Source organism: Ursus maritimus, unplaced genomic scaffold (assembly GCF_017311325.1).
Source record: "Ursus maritimus isolate PB19 unplaced genomic scaffold, ASM1731132v1 scaffold_19, whole genome shotgun sequence".
Taxonomy (NCBI): Eukaryota; Metazoa; Chordata; class Mammalia; order Carnivora; family Ursidae; genus Ursus; species Ursus maritimus.
The window spans coordinates 48,683,689-48,701,166 of NW_024424341.1; the positions used below are offsets into that span (position 1 = coordinate 48,683,689).

At 55.1% G+C, this 17,478-nt stretch overlaps 1 protein-coding gene and 2 pseudogenes across 1 annotated transcript; 2 read left to right on the plus strand and 1 right to left on the minus strand.

Annotated features, from left to right (window-relative positions):
* LOC121103537 overlaps window positions 1-309 on the plus strand; it is a 2,521-nt pseudogene extending 2,212 nt beyond the window's left edge.
* A 1,726-nt stretch (window positions 310-2,035) lies between these two features.
* LOC121103538 lies at window positions 2,036-3,683 on the minus strand (annotated as a pseudogene).
* Window positions 3,684-5,386: 1,703 nt separating this feature from the next.
* Window positions 5,387-17,095, plus strand: LOC103657308 (beta-1,4-galactosyltransferase 3). The gene is made up of 7 exons (XM_008684740.2): window positions 5,387-5,402; window positions 12,624-12,904; window positions 14,140-14,375; window positions 15,626-15,813; window positions 16,371-16,493; window positions 16,644-16,745; window positions 16,826-17,095. Exons 2-7 carry the CDS (start codon window positions 12,625-12,627, stop codon window positions 16,965-16,967), a joined length of 1,071 nt encoding a protein of 356 aa, XP_008682962.1. The 5' UTR covers window positions 5,387-5,402; window position 12,624; the 3' UTR covers window positions 16,968-17,095.
* Window positions 17,096-17,478: the final 383 nt, after the last annotated feature.

Consider the following 17,478-nt stretch of genomic DNA (forward strand, 5'->3'; position numbering starts at 1 on the left):
CCCTACTTTTGTTTTCTGGCAAGCCAACAGAGATCTTCACCTGTTCTGGGATTGAGTGTGTTTGAAGCAGGTTCTGGGGTTTTGGGGGGTGGGTCTACTTCCAGATGACCCTTATTCTAATTTGTGACCTTACTTGGGTCCTGACAGGTGCTTACTGGGCCTCTATTTTGTATGAGACCCCTGAACCCCAAACTTTATTGACCGGTTCCATGAAACTGTCCAGGGGAAAATAGGAACACCGTGTCTGGCTGACCTCAACGCTCTTCCCTTCACCCCAGATTCTGGCCCCTCGACTTCCTGCCCACCTAGTCCCAGACGCCATCCCATCTCCTGTCACATGCCACGCGTGAAACTCCGCGCAGATCGCCCAGCGTCTTAGCCTAGGCTTTCTGCCGGTTCCTCACCTTCTGGCCCCTGCAGCACAATGAGCTTCTGTGGATTCCTGGCCGCCTTGGCAGCTCTTTGATGTCTTCAAATAGATCGCTTTGTTATAGGTCTATTTTTCTTTCCAGTTGCTCAGTGGCAGTGTTGTTCTGACACGAAATACTCCGTCCCAGCTAGAAACCTCCCTTGCTTTATTTCGGTCTGTTCAAGTCACTTTCTCCAAAGGCCCTGACCTCCCAGACTGAAATAGCGCCCCCTCACACCCTTTCCTTATTCAGAGGGGATGTCACATTATATCCTGATTTGTCTATTGCCCCTCTCCGCAATACTGTAAGCTCCATGAGAGAGACAGGTTGTTTTTTTTTAAGTTTATTTATTTATTTTTGGTAATCTCTACACCCAATGTGGGGCTCGAACTCACGACCCCAAGATCAAGATTAGCACGCTCCACCGACTGAGCCGGCGGGGAGCCCTGAGTGAAGCTTTCTGTCTTTTTTTTCCCCCAACAATCTCTAGAAATGCCCCTGCACACATTAGGGATTCAATGCATATTGAACAAATGATGCTGGCAATCTGGTGCGGTGGCAGTTCTGCCCTCAAACCTCAGTCCAGTTAGGCAGGACAAGACCCAGAGTGTGGGCGGGCACACATGAAGGGAGGACCCAGGGCTGGGGCTTGGGAGGAGTCCTATGCCCTGGGCTGGGGGTGAGAAGGGAGAGTCAGGAAGGCTTCCAGAAGTATCTTGCAGGATTTGAGAAGGAAGATGGCAAAGGGAGGGCATTCCTAACCAGGGACCAGGCCAGCCAAACTTGGAGGGGCCTGAGAATGCCAGGTCTCTCCTAGGGGTCATGCAGGAAGCTTTCTGAGCCTCACCCTCCTGCAAGTGCAGGGTAGCAAATCAGAAACCCAGAGCCCCTGGTGGCAAAATGCAGTATGACCCACAAAGTTGGCCACCATAATACTGGCACACTACCAAATCCTCACAACAGCGCTTTGATGGGGGTGGGGGTGTAATTCCATTTCAGAGGAGGAACTGAAGACCAGAGGGGTTAAGTCACCGACCCAGGCTCACCCGGCTCTGCCTCCATAATCTGAGGTCTGGGGAGCCCACGGCTGCTCCTCACCCACCAGGAGAGATTCAGGTGGGGGTGGGGAGCAAATCCACCGTCTTGAAGAGCTCCAGGTGCAGATCTGGTTTTGAGACCCCAGTTCGATCCGTCCAGCTAGACCTCAGGCCAGTTACGGCCTCAGGCCAATGAGATGGTGTGTGTTTGGGTGAAATGAGACCTGTGGTGTCTGCAGATGCGCACAGCAAAGACAAGCATCATGGTTACTATAAACCACCAGCGCCCACCAAGTCAAGTGGTTTTGCTAATCCCACTACAGGCAAACATGGCGCACAGTAGGTGCTCAAGAAGGCTTGGACTACCCTAAGCACGCCCAGAACTGGGCCGTACTAAATAAAGCAACCCCCTAATTCCCACTGGCTTGGGAATGGGAAGTTGTTCAGTCTCTTTTTTAGATCCAAGAGTCCACGTCTCAACCCCTCCTCCCTCAGACCCAGGAGTCCCGGCCTCAGCTTCTGCGGGTCACCGGTAACCGGTCCCGTCCGTCCCCTCTCAACCTCACACTGAAGCCCGGGTGGAGGGGTTTATCCAGCGCTCCTTACAGGCCGCCGCACTGCCGCGGCGGGGTCCGGCGACCGGGGTCGCTGGCTGGCGGGCGCCCCTCCTGCGCGACCGCGGCCCTTGCCGATGGCCAGGCGGGGCTGGCGCAGGCACGTCAGGAGGCGCAGGCCTGGCGGGTGCTGGCCAGCGCCGTGAGCGGCGCCGGGGCGGGGGCCGCGCGGCGGGGCCAGGGCCAGGCGCTCGGCCGAGTGCACCAGGTCGCGCCGCCGCGGCCGCGCCGCCTCCAGGAGCTTGAGCAGGTGGCGCGGCGTGGCGCGGAAGGCCTCGGGGCGCGTGCGCACTCCTCCGAGTAGTCGAGGCGGCGGAATGCGCGTGCAGCACCACCTCCTTCTGCGAGGCCAGCTGCAGGGGCCGACAGCGCGCAGTCTCGCCCGCGAGAGCCAGGCCCCGCCGCGCCAGCCGACCGCGCTGCCCAAGAAGTTCATAGAACACGGTCTCCGCCATGTCGTCGGCGTTGTGGCCTGGGGGACAGAGGGGCAGCAGGTGAGGTGGGCGCGCCACCTTAGGGCAGCCGGGACCCAGCAAGACGGGGAGCGAGAGTGGCACGCCGCGTGCGACCCGGCCACGGAGAGCCCACCCCCAGGACCCAGAGAGAAAGCGGGGAGGATGTGCAAAGTGGCAGAGTGGGTGACCAGGCGTTGGAGACCCCTCAACCCCCAGACCTGCGGGTCAACCAGGACCCAGAGGGTGCAGAGGGGGTGCGGAGAACAGCAGGGAGGGCCAGACAGGGCCGGGAGGACCCCCAGGCACCACGGGACAGCCAGGTGGAGGCTAGAGGTGGTCACAGTGAGAAACTAGAGGGTAACACACACAGGCTCCCGGGGAGCCACTTCGGGGTGCCCTCATTTGCCACCCACTTATCGCCAACCAGGCCTGCGCTGTTGCCTTTTCACGCGGTAGTCAAAGTGTTTAGCGCTACAAATATCATCTCAGTCTCAGAAGTGGGCCTCCCACTGCAGAGAAAGCTACTGCAGTTGGCTTCTGATGGATGCTACCACTTCCCTCGCCTCCTTGTGAGAAGGGAGACACAAAGAATGTCATTTTTAAAATGCAGGGAACCACAGCCCCGGAGATACCCCACCCTCTCGGTGCCGGGCCCTCGGCTGCAGGGCCTGCGCTCACCCGTCACGATGTGCGTGGCTCCCACGAGCGCGCCCCTTCCTCCAGCGCGCGCGCCAGACCCCCCAGAAGGTGCAGCGAGCACGGCTGCGGCCGGTGCCGGCAGTGCTGCGAACCCACGGCGTCCATCGTCCAGCCCCGAAGAGGTCTGCGTAGGCCACAATGGTGAGTGGGAGGTCCCAGCGCGCCGCCTGCCGCCTCACGGCCGCCAGAGCTGCGTCCCGGTAGCCCCGATGCCCTCCCGGCCACCAGGCGCAGGCCGCCCAGCGCGGCGCGAGCTCGCGCGCCCGTGCGCCAGCACCGTGGATCCCTTGCCGCGGGCGCCCGGCCACCACGCGCTGGGCGGCAGCGGCGGCCCGCCAGCACCGTGTGCAGCACCTCGGCCTCGAAGGCCGTGCAGAAGCAGCGCCCGCACAGCGCTTGCCGGAGCGTGGCGAGCGGAGAACAGCAGCGCCCGCATGGCAGGAAGGAGGCGCACTGCGGGGCGGGCATCGCGAGTTCCGGGCGGGCTGGGAGGAGTCGGCTTCTCCTGGACCGGGAGAGAGGGGAAGCAGGTTACATGCGGATTCCGGTTTGTGGGGTTTGCAGGGTTGTTGCCTCCGGGGAGGCGGCCTGGATAGCGCGGAGTACACCCACTGCCTGGAATACTCTCCTAGTACTTGTGCAAGCTTGGCACCTTCAAGTCTCAGCTTAAGTGTTCATTATTCATTTGTCCATTCAACAGGTATCCTTTCATTGCGTCCCATCTATCCAACATGCGTTAGGCCCTGGGACAGCAGTGATCAGAACAGGAACGGTTACAGGCACCAAGTTCTAGTGAAGGAGCCAACCGATGGGTAAGTAACCAAGATACTTTACAAATATAAGGAGTAATATGAAGGAATTATCCTCTGAGCTGAAGCTGGAAGGATGAGGAGTCAGGTATTGGATCAGGGTGGGAAGAATGTTCCCGATAGAGTTAACAGCAAATGCAAAGACCTGAAGGGCAGGGCCTGTGCTCAGTTGTTTGGAAAGTAAGTTATGGTTGAGGAGGGGAGAGGATCCATGGCTTGGAGGTTGGCAGGGTGAGGAGTTTGGATTTCATTCTGAATGAGATAAGAACCATTGGATGGTTGTAAGCTGTGGAGTGGCAGGACCTGATTCACATTTTAACAAGATCCCTCCAGCCGCTGCGTGTGAATAGGGGGTGGAGAGTGGAGAGGGCAGACCAGTGAGGAGGCCCCTGCAATGACCCAGATGAACAATAATGTGGCTTAGGGCTGAGCAGAGGCACTGGAGGTGGAGAGAAGTGGTCAGATTCTGGATCTCTTCTGGAAATAGAGCAGGTGGGACTCACACAAGACTTGGTTGAGCGAAACAGTAGGTGAGAAGCAGAGAGGACTGACAACTTCAAGGTTCTAGCCTTGCACAGTGGGGCCCTTTCGTGGGGAGAAGGTGGGGAAAGAGGAAGAATAGGCAAATACTGTGAGAGGCATAGGTTTAGGCCAGGGTATCTGTCATTTTGTCTGGGCACGGTAAATTTTGAGGTCCTTTGCTCTGGAAGTCTTTCCTGAACACTGGGCTGGGTCTGGCGCCTTTTCGGGGCTCCCAAGGCCGCCTGACGCCCCGCACACCAGCCCTGATCACTCTAGGTTGTAACTAGGATAGAGGAGGGTGCGCTGGAACCGCCCTCAGGTTGGGGGGTGGAAACGAGAAGGAGTCAGAACCGAGGCAGAGTCCAAAGCTGATCAGCAAGGACACCAGCTGCTTAGGGCACTCAGCCCCGAGGGTCGCCAGAGACAGGCGTTGGGAGATCACGGAGAGGAGTGCCGTATCTCCAGGAATGCCTACCGGAATGCGTGGGAGAGTAATATGGAGACCCTCACCTCCTACACGGGAGTACGACAAAGGGCCGGGATCGGCGCGCGGAGAAAGGGAGCACTCACGTGTGTAGAACCCGCGCAGGAAAGTCCAAGCTCGGAGAAAACGCGGAAGCGGGTGAAGGGACTACGATTCCCAGAAGGCTTTGGGTTTACCCGCCTACGACTCCCAGGTGCGGGTGGGGCGGATTGGCCAGAAGCGCCTAGTGCTCCGGGACCAGCTGGGCCCACACCCCGAGAGCCTCGCAGTGACGTGGCGCGCTCCGCCCACGGCTCCCAGAGCGCTCCAGGCCGGACCCGTGCGTCTCCCGTCTGCGCCTGCGCAAAAAGAGGTGGCGCGTCTGGTTTGTAGGTACGCCCTCGCGCTCTGCGCTTTATTCTAAAGAAGCAATGGATGCTTTTTAGGTTTTCTGCCCTTTTGGGAGTGCGATGGGATTTGAGGTGCGGGTGGAGAGCTGTCGGGGTTGGGGGCAGAAAGGGATAGGGGTGCGCAAGGGCGAGGCAGCACGTGCGCTGCGCAGATTGCAGGGACTGGGCCTTGTCGCCCGGGACACGGGGTAGGCTTTTGCGCGCGCCCCCGCAGGCGTGGGAGTGGGTGCGGGTGCGCGCCGGCGGCCACGGCCTTGCGGGCTGGGGGGTTTTGCGTGCGCGGAGCTGACAGGAGCGGTTTGCGCTTCGCGCGCGCTAGTCTCGGGGAGTGATCCCGGTGAGCAGTTACGCACCGGTGTGGCTCAGTGACAAGTGCGCGCACCTGCAGCCTTGTGGGGTTGAAGGCAGAGCTCGGGATGGAGGGCAGGTGAGACCCATGAGATGGAAGGTTCCCGGGGTTGGGGTGCATTCTCCTAAGAGTCAGCCAGAGCTCTGCTCCCCTCAGTCGCTTTCCAGCCCCAAACTGCCCTCTCTCCTGCGTGTTATATTCCGAGATTTTCTTGTCTCTACCCCTGTGAGGCCCTTGATAGGGAGGATTGAGAGCGAAGGGTGATGGGGGGACATTGGAGCGCCTGAAGCTGTCAAGAGGGTTGAACCCGGGTCATCGGGCTCGTACGTTAGTGATTTCCTGAGGCTTCCTGTGTGCCAGGTCCTGCCCTGGGGGCCACAGGGAAGTCAGGCGTGGCTGGGGGAATAAAGACGATGAAGCTTGATGTGGAGGGACCAGATGTCAGGGGCTGCAGGGACCCAGACGTTACAAGTGCTGCGAGCCAGGACACGGGGGAAAGGTCACTTAGCGCTTGGCACGTTCTCTGCATTTCCAGGCACCATCTCAAATTCCTCCTCTGTCCAGTGAGGATGATAATAGCATTTTTGGGTTAAAGAAGTAAATGAGTTAACCTCTGTAAAGCCTTAAGAGCAGTGCTCAGTGCTTAGTAAATGCTTGGGCCTGGGGTGTTCTAGTTGCTTAGGTCACTTCCTGGGGCGGCCGTAATCGGAAGTGTTGAGAACTCCCAGTCCCTCCAGCCTTCAGTGGCACATTCACCAGCAAGCTGGCACGGTTTGGGCAGAAGTTCCTCATGGATGTTTTGCAAACATTTTATGTTTTGTTTGTTGCGACACATTAATATTCCAGTGGAAAAGACTGTAAGTTGGTGTCGGGGGCTTCTAGAAAGGGCAGAAGACGGTAGCTTCTCATTACTTGCAGGGTAAGGCTTCGTCCCTCAGTCTGGTATTTGCAACCAGGCCCCTGATGACTTTTCAGGCTCCTGAGGCTGGCAAGATCCCTCACAATTGCCAGTGTTTGCACATGCCATCCTCTCTTCCTGAAGTCTCTCCCTCCCTCCCCCTTCTCCTCCCCCTCACCACGCTGATTCCTATTTCTCATCCAGGTAGCCCCATGGATGTACTCTCTCTAGGAAGCCTGCAGGACCCCTCCTCCCTTGTACTGCATTAACAAGCCACCTCTGGGCTCCCACAGCCCCTGCTCCCTCACTTTGTCAGAGGCCCCGTCACCTGAGCTGCCCCTAGCTCTCCCCTCCTTTCTTATCTCCTGTTACTTGCATCCCAGTGAGCGGAGCCCAGGCAGGAAACTTGCCATATGTCGCGGTGGTTAAGGACAGAAGCCGCTTGGTTCAGAACGTGGGATTACCATCCTGGTTGTATAACTGGACAAGTTAGATTTTCTCACCTGTAAGATAGAAATAACAGGGGCGCCTGGGTGGCACAGCAGTTAAGCGTCTGCCTTCAGCTCAGGGCGTGATCCCGACGTTATGGGATCGAGCCCCACATCAGGCTCCTCCGCTAGGAGCCTGCTTCTTCCTCCCCCACTCCCCCTGCTTGTGTTCCCTCTCTCGCTGGCTGTCTCTATCTCTGTCAAATAAATAAATTAAAAAAAAAAAAAAAGAAATAACAATAGTACAGCCCTCATATGTTGAGAGCAGTGGTTTTCAACCTGGGACAATTATGACCCCCCAGAGGACATTTGGTAGAGACATTTTTGGTTGTCACAACTGGGGTAGGGGGATACTGGCGTCCAGCAGTGTTATAAACAGCTTATAACAGCTCTTGGGCCATAGTAAGTGCTCCGAGGATGTGAGGTACCATTACCACCACTACTTACGCACACCAAGCTCTCAGGTCCCTTTGTCTCTCTCTACCTAGAGTGCCTGTCCCTCCCTTGGCGTGGGGGTTGAATGCCTACTTATCCCTGCCTAGTATGCGACCTCTTGGGGGAAACCTTCTCTGAGCTCTACACCCTATCCCCCAAGATACCCCCAACTGGGTAATAGAAAGAACTTCGAAGTCACACATACACACAGGCCTGGACTCAAATTCATGCTCTTTTTCTTTTTTCTCTTTTTTTTAAGATTTTATTTATTTATCTGAGGGAGCGGGGGGAGGGACAGAGGGAAAGGGAGAAGCAGACTCCCCGCTGAGCAGGGAGCTGGACGTGGGGCTCCATCCCAGGACCCTGAGATCATGATCCAAGCCAAAGCCAGATCCTTAATCCACGGAGCCACCCAGGTGCCCCTAAAATTCCTGCTCTTTTCTTACACCCGAGTGACTTTCGCCTTCAGTATCCTTACCTGTGAAATCAAAGGGTGGCTTTGAAGAAGAAATGGGCGCACGTTGGGTTAGAGTTCGATTAACGTCAGGACTCCCTTTGTGGATTATGTTAGTTTATAAAACCCAAAATCTTAGTGTTGGGCTTTTTTTTTTTTTTTTTAAGATTCTATTTATTTATTTGACAGAGACAGCCAACGAGAGAGGGAACACAAGCAGGGGGAGCGGGAGAGGAAGAAGCAGGCTCCCAGCGGAGCAGGGAACCCGATGTGGGGCTTGATCCCAGGACCCTGGGATCACGCCCTGAGCCGAAGGCAGATGCTTAACAACTGAGCCACCCAGGCGCCCCTTAGTATTGGTTTAGATTAGGGGAAATTGCTAAGAAACGTTTTGAAATAAGATTTGCTGTGGGGGCACCTGGCTGACTCAGTCTCTGAAGAGCATGTGACTTTTGATCTTGGGGTCGTAGGTGTGAACCCCACATTGAGTGCAGAGATTACTTAAAAAATAAAAATCTTTTTTTTTTTTAAAGATTTTATTTATTTATTTGACAGAGGTAGAGACAGCCAGCGAGAGAGGGAACACAAGCAGGGGGAGTGGGAGAGGAAGAAGCAGGCTCATAGCGGAGGAGCCTGATGTGGGGCTCGATCCCAGAACGCTGGGATCACGCCCTGAGCCGAAGGCAGATGCTTAACGACTGCGCCACCCAGGCGCCCCCAAAAATAAAAATCTTTTAATAAATAAGTAAGATTTGCTGTAAGAATAGGAACTAGCAAAATTGTCTCAATCACCAGGACAGTTAAGAAAAAACTTATGGTTGTGCACATGAGACCCACATCGAGTAAGACTCAAAAGTGTGAATGCGAGAGGGGAGGAAAATATATACCAGGAAAACAGCACAAAGAAATCGAAGGTCAGCTGCAACCACCAAACAGATTTTCGAGTCAAAAAGCACTATGGGTAATACAGAGTGTCATCACAAATGAAGACGAAATCACCAGGGTGACAAAAGATTCTAAACTTGGGTGTACCCGACAACACGGTCTCTAAAGAAATGAAGCCAAAGTGAGCCGGATGCGAAGAAACTGACACATTCTAGAAGCACCGTGACATTTTAATGTATCTCTCTCAGCAATTCATCAAGCAGACAAAAAGCTACAAAGCTATCGACAATCTGATCAAGACTCCTGACAAGCTTGAACTAACGGTATGAAGTGGGACTTGCACCCGATGATGTGAGATACAGGTTTTTTTCAGGCACGTGGAGCATACGTACAGATGTCCTAGGTGTGGCTCTTTGCTACGGTGCCCACGGGCTGTGTGTAGCTAATGAACTCTGGCTAGTCTGAATAGAGCCATGCTGGAAACATAAAATAGCAGATTAGAAGACTTTATATGAAAAAAAAAATGTAAAATAGCTCTTGAGTAGCTTTTTTTTTACCTTGATCACGTGTTGAAATCCTATTTTTGCTATATTGGGTTAAGCGAAATATTAAAATTAATTGCGCCTGTTTGTTTTTACTTTATAAATGTGACTAACCGAAATTTAAGATTACGTCTGTGACTTGCATTATACCGGACAGCTTTGCTTGGGGCCACGAGAACGTCTCAGCAAATTGCAAGGTCATCCTGCCCCACTCCCCCATTAAGGACACGGGGACCTTAACCAGGAAGCTGAGTACATGCACTTCTGATTCAGTGAGTGAATTTTCCCATTCGGTTTTATGCTTTAGGAAATTATTAAAATAATTTTTCAAACATCTTGGAACCAGCTAAGGCAGAAGGGGACTCAGTGTGTGTGTGTGTGTGTGTGTGTGTGTGTGTGTGTGTGATAGCAATTCTAAAACACTTTTGCTTGGGAGGCCCCAAAACTGTTTTGAAAAATTTTGTATCCTCCCCTCACTCATCTTTTTTTTTTTTTTTTTAAGATTTTATTTATTTATTTGACAGAGCACAGCAGGGGGAGCTGCAGGCAGAGGGAGAGGGAGAAGCAGCTCCCCGCTGAGCAGGGAGCCCAATGCGATGCGGGGCTCTATCCCAGGACCCTGGGATCATGATCCAAGCTGAAAGCAGACGCTTAACAACTGAGCCACCCAGGCCCCCTGACTCCTTTCCATTTTTTGAGGGAGTAACAGGAACACTTGTGGTCCCACACTTGTAGTCACAGGATTGTGCTGTCAATTTTTTTTTTAAATCATAGTTCATAATTAAATTTTCTCCCCCAGGAGCCCAAATGGACAATTACACTGTGTCTTAAGTCATAACCCCTGTATTTGCAATAGGGATTAATTAAGAATTGAGGAATCAGAAGATAATCGCTTGTTGCAGATAATCGCTTTTGTAGCAAAACGTGCCTGTCACATTTCCTGTGGAGTCGGAGGGGTCCTTTTTACTCGGCTCTCCAGGAGACAGACCACACTTTCAATAGCAGACTTTCCTGACCTGTAGGAGGAGGAGGAAGCCTGGAGATGTGGGCCTGGGTATCCTAACATTGGGCAATGTGTGTCCAACATACTCTCTTTGTTGGTGGCCCCACGGAAACCACCAGATGCAGCCGACTCCTGCATGAAGAATCATGCTCCTGAGCACACATACTGGAAGACTCCTTGCTTCTCCAAGCTCGCCGACCCCCTGCCTAGGAAGGGGAAGTCCAGTCGCCATCGACGCTCTGCTGGCACTTCCAACTGTTTCCAGAGCCGCTGGACCCTGGCCAGTGTGGCAGGACTCAGGCATGGTCTACACTCGCAGCATTCACTGCTGGGAAATAGGGATTAGTATGAGCCCTGCTGTTTTCAGCGAATTCATTCATAAATTGCTACTGGGCCAACTCTACCAGGATGTTTCAAAGACTGGTTTGGGTCCCAAAGGGCAGCACCAAGGCCAGCTGAGGTCCCTGAGACCTACTTGACAACCAGTTGTCTTCTGTGTGTGAACGGGATGCCTTTCCACCCTATGTGGGGGTTTCTCCTCATTTTGATTAATGGAGGGGCGTCTGAGTTCGGAGTGCCACTCGAAAGTCTGCTTGGTATTCCAGGAAACAAGGTTCCTTTGAATGCTGTCTTTCCAGCTAAAAAGCTAAGAGGAATTCTACCAGCAGGTAGTTCTTCCTTATTCCTGCCCTACAACAGAGAATTTGCTGCTAACACTGGATTCTTGTTTCCATGCTCCAAAATTGAAGGATTTTCTGTCCCTGGTCACAGCAAGGCTTGTCCCACATTTGAGATTCAATACTGAGCCTGCTTCTGTAACGAGATAATTTTCTGGTTCATCTAAAAATATGCTTGCTGATTTAGTGACAAGGACACTGGCCTGTATATGACTGTTTAGTACCTTTTGACTCGCCCTGCCCACCTCAGGGCCTTTGCACCTGCTCTGCCCTCTGCCCAGCCGCCCAGCTGAGATAGCCTCCCTCTGTTTCTTTACTCTCCATCCATTTCCTCCTCCACTCCTATTGATGTATAGGTTTTTATTGCTCTCTGAAATGACCCGTTTTCTTGCCTGTCTTCCTCATCAGAATGTGGGTTTCCCAGGGCTAGAGGTTTTTGTTGATTTTGCTTGTGGCAGCTTTGTTGGTTCGCACAATTATCCTGGCACCGAAGTGGGGCTTCGTAACTAGAGCTGAACAGATGCTCAGCCCTCGTGCCGGCTGATGCTGGGGACCCAGGGCTGAGCTGGGCCGAGGCCTGCCTCGCTCCCAGGCTGGTGAGGGAGGGAGATCGGCACACGGATCATTCCTGGTCTGGTGGGCAGAGCAGTGACCACTGAGATACGGGGGACCAGGAGGGCTGAGGCAGAGAGGGGAGGATGTGGCGAGGGCTCCCTGGTGAGGAGAACTTGTGGTGGCCGAGGACAGAGCAGGAGTGTATTGGGTGGCGAATCATTCATTCACTCATTCATCATTCATTTCCTGGGCCCTCCTGTTCTGGGAAACGCCAGGGACCCAGGGATGAGTCAGTCCTGAACCCTGTTCTCTGCAAGCTCCTAGTCCGATGGGGGCAGTTGACAGGACAGTCACAATCCAGGATGATCAGACCGTGGGGGAGGCAGATACAGAGGCCGCACAATCCTCTAGGGGCTGCTTGGTGCTCGTTACAGGGAAGAGAAGGGCATCTAGAATAAACAGGAGTCGGGTAGGTCCCTTTCCTACAGGGTGCTGGAGATATGAGCAGAGCTGGCACAGTCTGGAATAACGTGGAGCTGGGTCGCATTGCACACTGCGTGTCCTAGCGCAGTAACCCAGTGAGCTCGATCCCGCAGTAATCCCCGTTACAGACAAGGACATTGAGCGTTTGAGAGATCGAGTTGCTCACCCCGGGAGCAAGTAGCTAGGGTCCACTGTGACCATGGGGTTTAGGGGGGACCGTCTGGAAGAGATGAGGCTGGACATGTGCCCAAGGCAGGTTCTTCATGCAGGTAGCATAGCCTTGAGCGGCCTTGCCATTCTCTCACCCTGGCCCCCCCCTCCAGCATGCAAGGCCAATCAAGGAGGGGTGGGTGCGGGCCCCTGCAACTGAGCCACATGGGGTAAAAGGGAGGGGTTTGAAAAACGGGAAGCATGACCTTCTGTTTCCTTTCCCAGAATGGAACAGCAGAGGGGGCTCCTGTTACTATTTCTGGGGGTACAGCTGCTGCTTATGGGGGCATTCCTCTACCAGAACCACCACCGCCACAGCCTCGCCTCCTTCTTACGCGTCCTGATACAGGACAGGCCAACGGTGGGAGAAGAGTTGCCCTTTTTGGTCTCGGTCTCCTCTGCAGAGACCTCTTCCCAGGACGTGTACGCCAACCTCAGCCAGATCCACCCTGTGGACATTAGTGAGGAGCACCTGCCCAGCTGCCCCCTCATCTCACCCTACATCAGTAAGCTTGTCAGGGCATCCTACACCCCCAACCCTGCCTCAGGCTTTGGGGAGCAAGCCGGACTCCCTGGGGAGGGGGGCTGATCCTGGAAGCAGAAGGCACGGACCTGGTGGCTGGGGGTGATGGACAGCGTGTGCTGCTCATCTGTGGCTGCACCATAATGAACCACGCCAGAACTTAGTGTCTCTAAACGGTCATCAACTTGCAAGTGTGTCCGGGTCGGGAGTTTGGGGAAGGATCCAGCCGGGCAGTCGTCATCCGGATTTTTCACGCAGTTGCAGTGAGATGTGGCTGGAGCTAAAAAGGCTGGGGGTGGAGGCACCCCATTCTCTCCACATAATTTCAGAGTGTCCGCGTAGCCCCTCCAGTGCGCTCGTTGGGCTTCCTCACAGCATGGCGGCCTGAGCGCTTACATGGCAACCGCAAACTTGGGAGCATGTGTTCCCATAAACCAGGCAGAAGCCATCTGGCCTTTCATGATCTAGTCTCAAGCCATGTGGTGTCATTTCTGACATTCTCCACTCGTTGAAACTGTCATAAAAGCCCACCCCATTTTAGGGGGTGGGGACGTAGACTTACCTCTCCGTGGGAGGAGCATCAAAGTCACATTGTAAGAAGGGCATGTTGGGTCAGAGATACCGTTGTGGCGTCTTTGGAAAAAATACGGTCTGCCGTGGAGAGGGGGAGGAGCCATAGATGGGGCTGGGCGGGTAGGCGGTGGAGCCCTCAGTGAGAGGATCTGGAAGGAGCAGTCTGAGGTGAAGGGAGAGTGGGGGGCCTGAGAACCATCCCTGTTAAAACAGCGGAAAGTTATTCTCCCACAGTCTGGAAGCCAGAAGTCCAAAATCGGGGTGTTGGCAGGGTTGCTTCCTGCTGGATGCTCTGAGAGAGAAACCGTCCTACGCCTCTCGCCTAGCTTCTGGCAGTAGCTCGCAATCGTTGGCTTTCCTCGGCTTGTAGGCATGTCACTTTAATTTCTGCCCCCACGCCGCCTTCTCTCTGGGTCTTCATATGATCTTATAAGGACACCAGTCATTGCATTTGGGGCCCGCCCTCATCCAATCCTTCCACATTTTAACCATCTACCTCCGCGTAGACCCTATTTCCAAATAAGGTCACGTTCTGAAGCGCCGATGGACATGGTTTGGCAGGGGGATGTGATTGAACCCGGTACAGCTGGGGTGGGGGGTTTCTGGGGCAGGTCCCTGACCGTCCCTGGCATCTGCCTCTCTCAGATGGCCCCGTGAAGGTGATGATCCCGGAGAACCTGACGATGGAGCAGGTGGTGGAAAAGAACCCGCTGGTGGAGCTGGGAGGCCAGTACCGGCCACCTGACTGCTGGACACGGCACCACACGGCAGTCGTGGTGCCCTACTATGGGCAGAACCAGCACCTGCGGCACCTGCTCTTCCACCTGCACCCCTTCCTGCAGCGCCAGCAACTGCACTATGCCATCTACGTGGTGAACCAGGTGCAGGCGGAATGGGGAGGGCCAGACGCAAGAAGACAGAGGGTCTGAGCATGGCCACGGAGTCAGGGCTGAGGTCGCCAGTCTCTGAGCTGACAGCATTTGGGCCAGAGAGCGTCCGGGGGGCTGGATTTATGAGTCAAGACAAACTTGAATTGGGGGGAAATTAGAGCCAGGGCTGTTGGTGGGGTCTAGACTGGCTGAATTTGGGATCGGCTTAAATGGCTGTCTGGAAGACTCGGTCCTGCTGAGTCTGGGGCTCCCTGCGACCAGGGCCGGCCAGGGTGGGCGATGAAGCTAAGTTGCAATTTAAAGCACTGGGTTTGGAGTCCTTTGGAGGCTTCTTTGAATCTCAGTGTTGCCCATTATTACCTGTGTGTTCAGAGTGTGGGACCGATCATCGGTCCATCCATCCGTCCGTCCATCACACTGTCACTCAGTCTAACTATGTATAAACTTGGGGAACTCTTCTGCTGTTTTCTCATTCATGAGACAGGGATGTTAATAACCCCTCCGTCACCGGGTTGTGGGAAGCATGCATGGAGTTAATGACTAAAGCAGTGAGGCCGAGGCCTGGCACGTGGTAGGTACTCAGTAAGCCATGGTGCTCATGATGACGGTGATGATGGTGGTGATGACGGTTTTGATGGTGATGATTAAGACGCTTCTGGTGCCGGGGTGAGGACGGTGATGGTGGGGAGGATGATGCTGACAGCAGTGACGGAGGTGAGGTGATTGTGTTGATGGCATCAGATGAAGATGATGATGATGGTGTTCATGCTGGTGATGAACGTGATGATGGTAACGGTCAAGGTGGCGACGATGAAGGAGAACATGTGATGGAGAAAGAGGAGAGGGAGAGGCAAACCCTGTCATGGTGTCTGGGGGTCAGACCCAGTCTTTGGTAGGAGCAGAAACAGATGTAGGTGGTCCCCGCTCACCCTAACCCCTGCCTCCCTCAGATGGTCTCTTGAAGGGGATGATCCTTGAGAACCTTGGGAATGGCCATGGGCGGAGCTGAGGGGCTGAAGATACCGACTCTGCCTAGGATGGGGGTGGGAATCCAGGAACTTTTCCAGGGGAGGTAACCTTTGAACTGTGCCCTCATGGACAGGTCTGGGTTTTCTGGCTGCAGTGGGAATAGGATCCAGGCAGGAGAATGGCACTTGAAAACAGGAGAGGACGGGCCTGGAAGGTGGGGGAACGCTCACGCCTGCTGGGGAGGGAGCATCAAGCATCTCTGTCCATCGCAGGTGCACAACACCGCCTTCAACCGGGGCAAGCTACGCAACGTGGGGTTCTGGGAGGCCATGCAGGAGGAGGAATGGGACTGTGTCTTCTTCCACGATGTGAACCTCCTTCCAGAGGACGACCGCAACCTCTACATCTGTGACATCTTCCCTGCCCATGTGTCTGTGGCCATTGACAAGTTCAACTACAAGTAGGTGGAGGGAGGGGGACTCCTGTGGGGGATGGTTGGCCAGGCCCTGTGCTTCCCTGGACCTCGCCCGGCCCATCGTTAGGGTCCAGGCCCTGATCCCTGGGACCTTGGCAGAGAGGGATGATGGGGCCCAGGGAAAAGCCTCGCAGACAGGGAAGAACCTTCCTTTTGGATGCAGGTGTGTGGGGGGCAGGGGGGTGGGGGTCAGTGATAAAGGGTCATGATGGAGTTCAGAGACAGGAATGTATGAAAGGATGAGCTGACTAGGGGGCGGGAGAGGGTTATCCCAGGGGTCTGGGGAGAAGGGGCCATCAAGAGGTCACAAGGTGGGCCTGTGAGATGATTTAGGGGAGACAATATCCCAGGTCAAGTGAGGGCCCATCTCAAGGGGCAAGGAAGGACTACTCCAAGATCAGGGAAGGGGACACCTGAGCGGTCAGGGGAGAGGCTATCACAGGGGTGAGTGGGGAAGGGCAAACCCAGAAATAAAGCTTGGAGATCCTGGCCAGGGCCCCTGTTGCCTGAATTCCTGTTTCCAACCCTCTCTGCCTCTTCAGGCTACCCTACCACGGCTACCTTGGGGGGGTGTTTGCCCTGCGCCCCATTCACTACCTGAGGATAAATGGCTTCCCCAACACATACTGGGGCTGGGATCATGAGGACCACGACATCGCTGCCAGGTGGGTGGCCCTGCTTGGGGAGCCTGGCACGGGGCTGCAGGTCCCTCCACCGTGTGGGGGACATGGGCCACCGTGGCCCGAAGGGCTGGGTGTGGCCTAGGGACCCTGTCAGAGGCAGGTATCGGCCTCCCTGCCCTCTCCCCCCGTAAGGCTGCAACTGAGTGGGCTGCTTCTCTCCCGACCCCATCTGCTCTTTGGCCGCTACCACATGCTGGAGGGGCAGGAGCCCAGCCCCCCGCAGAGCCCCTGGAGGTAAGCTGGGGTTGAAGGTAGGGTGTCCCATCTTGGGTGGGCCCTAAGCCCTGGGCTCACGTGGCCACCCCTCCCCCCAGCTCTTTCCTTCTGGCCCCGATCCGCCACAAATGGCAGCAGGATGGCATAAACTCGCTGGGCTACAGGCTGCTCTCCAAGGAACGGCAGCCCCTCTACACCAACCTCACCGTGGACATCAACTTCCCAACTTCGCAGCCCTAGGAGACACCTCCCCCCCTCACCAGCCATGCCAAGCTGAGGGGCAGCTGGAGGCTGGAACAGAATCCCCAAGACCTGGGCTGTAAGGTAGCTCTCCCAACTGGTTTCTTATTAAAGGAGAGTTTATTTTACCCCCTCCTTCTCTCTGCCAACCTTCATCCCCACCCTTTCGTTTCCAGGCATTCAGAGTCCCAAATTCCCTGGTTCTGTCCAAGTGGTTCCAGGAGCTGACCCCCCACCTACTCTTGACTTCTCATGAAAACTTGCAGGGTCCGCACTGCTAGCAGCCTTTAAAAACCCAGGACAGAGTTCAACGCTTGGGTGACCGATGTAGGATCAAGTTCGGGTACCTGGCTCCTGGGCCTGTGCCCCCCAGAGTACGCAGTCCTGCCGCTGTCTTGTAGCAAAGAGTGGCGTGAAAAAAGAGTAAAACCTGTGAGGATGGGTGAATTCGCGTGTGCACCCCACAGACTTCCCTGCAGCCGCTGAGCAGAAGCAGTGCAGCGTGGAAAGA

Coding starts and splice junctions, on each gene's coding strand:
- LOC103657308 (XM_008684740.2), top strand. CDS start 12,625: ATGGAACAGCAGAGGGGGCTCCTGTTACTATTTCTGGGGGTACAGCTG. Junction 12,905..14,139: donor CCTCATCTCACCCTACATCA/GTAAGCTTGTCA, acceptor TGCCTCTCTCAG/ATGGCCCCGTGAAGGTGATG. Junction 16,494..16,643: donor GACCACGACATCGCTGCCAG/GTGGGTGGCCCT, acceptor TCCCCCCGTAAG/GCTGCAACTGAGTGGGCTGC.